Genomic DNA, 5,243 nt, shown 5'->3' on the forward strand with positions numbered 1-5,243 from the left:
TATTTTTTTTTATTTCTTTTTGGAGCGATTGTCGTGTGAAGCAAAAATCACGTGCTCACAGGGCCAATTTCATTTTAGTCAATGGACATGTATCATGACCTTCAGCAAACCATTTCTGAATCCAAAATCTTTCAAACGTTTGTCCAGAGGCAATTACAACACGATCGTACATTAATCTCAAACACAAAGGACATTTAAACTCATCCGGTGGTCGAGAGCTCCTCAGAATGTCCTCTTGAGCATCGTCAGCTCCACATCTCAAACAAGATTTTGCTTCACATTGATTTGTACATAGGAAAGAGTTTTTCCGTTGCAAAGAGCCGCTATCCGTTTGCTCTATCACGATTGATTTTCCATGCTTACTGAGGATATTCAGAAAAAAGCAATAAAATCTTCTTTTTATGACCGTCCCCAACTCTCCCCAGCATCCTTTTGATGGATCTTTTCTCTACTAAAAGAGTTTGTAGAGATATGATATGAAGCCTCCGCATAGCAACTTGAATTGCCTCAAAGGCATGTTCTTCCGCTGAATCTGTTGTCACATACTGATGAAGTAATTCCATCACAACCTTCCCTGCCTCCTCTTCAGATGGATCCAAGCTGAATATCGCATCCTTCAGTTCAGCAATCAGTAGCAAAATCTGCAGCCAATATTTCTCATTAAAGTGGATTGCCACAGGACACAAACAACTATAGTAACCAACCAGATAAAACAGAAAAAAGAAAGGAAAAAACCATGGGGAAAGAAAAGATGAATATGAAGAAAAAAAATTCTATGACAACGATATCTGCCTAGTCAAATGCACACTACGGACTTTGTCATTTAGTTGAAAAATCTACTAACTAGCAAGCACCACAAGCTTGGATGTAAATTTAGAAATGAAACAGATCAAGAACTATGCGATCAAGAACACTGGAAAAAAAGTTATGCATAGATGATTCTCTCAAAGGAATGTTTTCTGACTGACCTTTGCAGCCAGCGATACTGGAACCATATTTTGCACTTGGCCTAAGCTTTGCTTAAGCAAGTTTCTTGATCTATCACATCGTGAAAGTATAACATCTCCTGTTAGTGCCTGAAAACACAATACAGATTGTTATTCAGTGAATAAAGCCAATAGAGTATCATCAAAGTATGTTTATGATTTGCGAGATATACAACAACAACAATTATGTTTATGATTTGTGAGATATACAACAACAACAACAACCCAGTAATATGATTTGATTTGCGAGATATATTTAACAAAAACTGTTAAACACAAAGCTGGTTGGCTTAGCTTGATCGAGAATACGTACCAAGTATAGCTTACTAGATTCACTGCAGTGCTGAATCAGTGTCTTGGCTTTGAAAATTTCAGTGTTCAACAGGCTAAGTGCCTCTAAGCATCGAGGACGGGCTGCTTCAATTTCAGGAAGTAATATTGAAACTCTAGTTACTAACTGAATTAGTTCCATGCACATTAGACGATGCACCTGTAGTCATCATAACCACTCATGAGATAATCGATCGACTTAATTTAAAAAAAAGAAAAGAGAAATATAAGTTTTGTAGATGGCACCATGGCGTGGGAGAAATGACAAGGAAAGTAAACAGGAAAACTGACAGATACTATCATTACATTTAGAAAACTAACAATGTTTCAAAAACAAAATCCCAACCAGCAGAATTTTCCAAAGAGGCAAGAACCTTTTGTTTTAATAGTTTTTCAGTTCCATTCATGGAATACAAACTAGGACTATTGAAATCCAAGCACGAACAGCTTTTTGCACAAAGTCCAATTAATGGAAAAACCTCTTCTTTTAACTCTATAATTTACCAAGAAAAGGGATTAATAACCACTTATACTCAAGGGGCGGACAAACATTAAGCGCGACACCGCTTCGTCGGAAAATTTTACTAAATATATGTATCAATACTGTGAGGAAACGGATACGTAGGAAGAAATGACACCACTTGACACAAATTGTCTCCTGGCACATTGGTTATGTGCCTGATTTTGCTCTAAGAGGTCAGAGGTTTGAATCACAACTAACACGTACTTTTTTGCAAATATTTGAGAGAGCCTCCATAGTTAAAAATTGTGATAAAGTTGGATTGAATTCGGGATCTTTTCTAACTTAAGACTCGACAAAATTAATGGACTAAAGCTATTTACCGTCTAAAAATATGATAATTAAAGTTATTTATTCGTGTTCTTCTATAGATTTTGACATCGCATACAAAAGTTCATGCATACGCCCCTACTTGTACTATTACTAAATGTAAAGATACCAAGACAAGACAAAGTGACAAGCCTACTATAGAGTACCACCTCTCATTACACGAACAATAACAACAAGAAGACATCTAAACCTCAGTCTCAAACAAGTTGGGGTCGGCTAAATGAATATCAAGCCATCTCTTTACACGAACAATCCCATGGAGGTGCAGATAAGGAACTAAAGGAGAGAGAGAGATAGGAGCATAGTAGTATATACCTTAATAGCGTGATGAGACAGCGGTGTCTCACTTACTTCAGCAACATCAATCCCCATAACAGTTTCTGATAAAAAGAGCGGAATACGGAGTGTCAAATTTAGCATAGGACTAAATATTACTCTCTTTATCCCAATTTATATGGCACAGTTTCCTTTGTAGTCTGTTATATAATGAATTGTCATTTCTTAGTTAGAAAGAATTTAACTTTAAAACTTCTCATTTTACCCTTAATGAGATAATCTATAGCCACACAAATATCTATGATTTGTTTACAAAATACAAGTTTCAAAATTCTTTGTTTCATAAATTCACGCGTTCAGCTCCAAATAAAAAAAAAACAAGAGAGTTTATGATCTTATTCTGGTAATGACAACCCATATGCTATATTAACAAGGTGAGGAGAAGTGATTAGGCAAGACATGGCGCAACTTCAGCTCACCAAGGACATGACTTTTGATAGGAAAATATGGAGGCCGAGGATTAGGGTAGTAGAGTAGGTAGTCTAGAGTGTTCATAACAGTAGTATTGGCATGCAGTCTCGCTTTCTGTTAGTAGTAGGTTTTTATGACTGACCGTTGTTTTTATTCTGCTTTTATATGGCTTTTTGGTATGCTATATTAACAAGGACCAGGGGCGGGCCTACCCTAAAGCACGTAAAGCAACTGTTTTAGGCCCCACATTTGTGGGGTCCCCATTTTTTGTTATACCTAATATATTATATACTCCATATGTTTCAATTTAAATGAGGTTGTCTGACTCGCCACAGAGTTTAAGAAAAAAAAAAGACTTTTAAAACTTGTGGTCTTAAAAGCTTAAGGGGTAAAAAAAATTGCAACTAATATGATCTCTGCCAAGGAAATTGCATTTGAAATGAAAATCAAAACCCGAACTTCGTAAGAAACGTGTGATTAAAAAAAATTGATGAGAATATTGATATTGAAATCTCAAAATCTTTCGAAGAGTCCTTCAGAGTTAATTACTTTTTATACATAGTAGACAAGACTATTTTTTTCACTTCAAAATAAATTTGAAGGATTTGAAACATATGAAAAGATTTTTTGTTTTCTATTTAGCGTAAAAAACTGAGATCACTAGATGATGGAAATTTAGAAAAATACTGCCTTAATCTTGAGTGTTCCTTGAAGCATAATAATCAATCTGATATTGATGATTTAGATTTATTTTCTAAATTAAAAATGTTAAGAAAAATAGTACAACTAGATGATAACAGTTTAATTGATATACTCAATCAAATAAAAAGATTTGATTCTTTTTCAAATGCATATATTGCTTATAGAATAATGTTAATAACTCATGTTACTGTTACTTCAGCAAAAAGAAGTTTTTCAAAATTAAAATTGATAAAAATCTTGACTAAGCTCAATAATGTCTCACGAGAGGTTAAATGGATTAATTATATTGTCAATTGAGAAAGAATTATTGGAAAAAAATTGATTATAAAAAAATTATTAATAACTTTGCATCTAAAAAAATAGAAAAATGGACTCCAAATTAAAAAAAAAATAATTTAAAAAAAAAAAAATTAAGGCTCCTCGTAAAATTTGGCTTTAGCCCACAAATTTCGTCGGCCGCCGCCTCTGACAAGGACAGTCCTCTATCCTTCAAATTAATCTTTTTCCATTATCAAATTAATCTAGAGAAATAATCAGATCTCTATACATTACAAGTTTTCTTAGAGGTAAACATTCTGTAAGAAAATATGCAACATCGCAAATGAATTGAAAAACAAACAGATTATAGCAATAACCATTAGCTTCAAAAAGTTGTAATTTTTCCATAATAATCATGAATAAAGCTAACAAAATTTAAAGAATTCTTACCTATAGGAGAAAATACAGAACCCCTTCTCTGCGTAAGATGAAAAACCAACTTCAATACAGTTTCAATACTTTATTCAACTGTGCAAAAAGTTCAAAAAGTTCTGTTCAGAGAATCCAACTCCACAATTCCAAAACTCATAAAATTTCAAGAATTAGCAGTTCAAAGACACCTCTTTTTCTTAATTTCAAGAACCCCACAATAAAAAAAAACAGAGTCATTTGCTATAAAACACACTGCTCCGCTTTAAATAGCATTTAATGAGTACACCCCAATTTAAAATGGTAACACAAAATGCCATTTTTGTTACTGTATTTAAAGAGTAGAAAAAAATTAAAATAAAATAAAAAAGTATTTAAAGAGTAGAAAAAGTTTCTCTCTGAAACAAGACCGGGCTATCAACCTTTGGTCAACAACTAACAGTAACGGCTGCTACTTTTTATGACGTGTATTTAGGTTTAATTTTTGTTTACCTCAATTAATTCATTGGATATTTTGGTATGAAATATGATAAGTAAAAATGTCCAATAAAATTAGAATAAGAAGAGTTTGACTAAAATATTAGGTGCTTGAACAATATTTAATTGAACTAAAAGTGAAAAATATATAAAGACAACAGTCATTAACCTTATGCATTTAGTCATTTTCTATCCACTCTGTTTCCTCTCTTTTTCTGTCAATTCAACTTTGTTCATTGGTGGTTTTGGAATCTCTAATAAAATGTGAAATCTTGATGTGATGTTGCTGAAAACTACGCCAAGGCGAATAATAGCTTGTTTCGCTAAAATCAGCCTATTTTAAGAATTATATTTTTTAAAGCTATTTGGCCAATTAATTTAAAAAATACTTTGATTAATCTTTTAAAAAGTATTTCTAAATATATTTTTCTCAAAAGTACTTTATAAAAAAATTCTTTTGGAGA

General features: G+C 32.9%; 1 protein-coding gene across 1 annotated transcript; it reads right to left on the reverse strand.

Moving 5' to 3' along the window:
* Positions 1 to 284: 284 nt before the first annotated feature.
* On the reverse strand, positions 285 to 4,618 carry LOC104236096 (U-box domain-containing protein 7-like). Its single transcript, XM_070156426.1, has 5 exons — positions 4,324 to 4,618; positions 2,482 to 2,546; positions 1,300 to 1,476; positions 969 to 1,076; positions 285 to 641 (listed from the first exon to the last, which is right to left on the reverse strand). The coding sequence occupies exons 2-5, from the start codon at positions 2,536 to 2,538 to the stop codon at positions 360 to 362; spliced, it is 624 nt and encodes a 207-aa protein (XP_070012527.1). The 5' UTR covers positions 2,539 to 2,546; positions 4,324 to 4,618; the 3' UTR covers positions 285 to 359.
* Positions 4,619 to 5,243: the final 625 nt, after the last annotated feature.

This window comes from Nicotiana sylvestris, chromosome 9, assembly GCF_000393655.2.
Source record: "Nicotiana sylvestris chromosome 9, ASM39365v2, whole genome shotgun sequence".
NCBI lineage: Eukaryota > Viridiplantae > Streptophyta > Magnoliopsida > Solanales > Solanaceae > Nicotiana > Nicotiana sylvestris.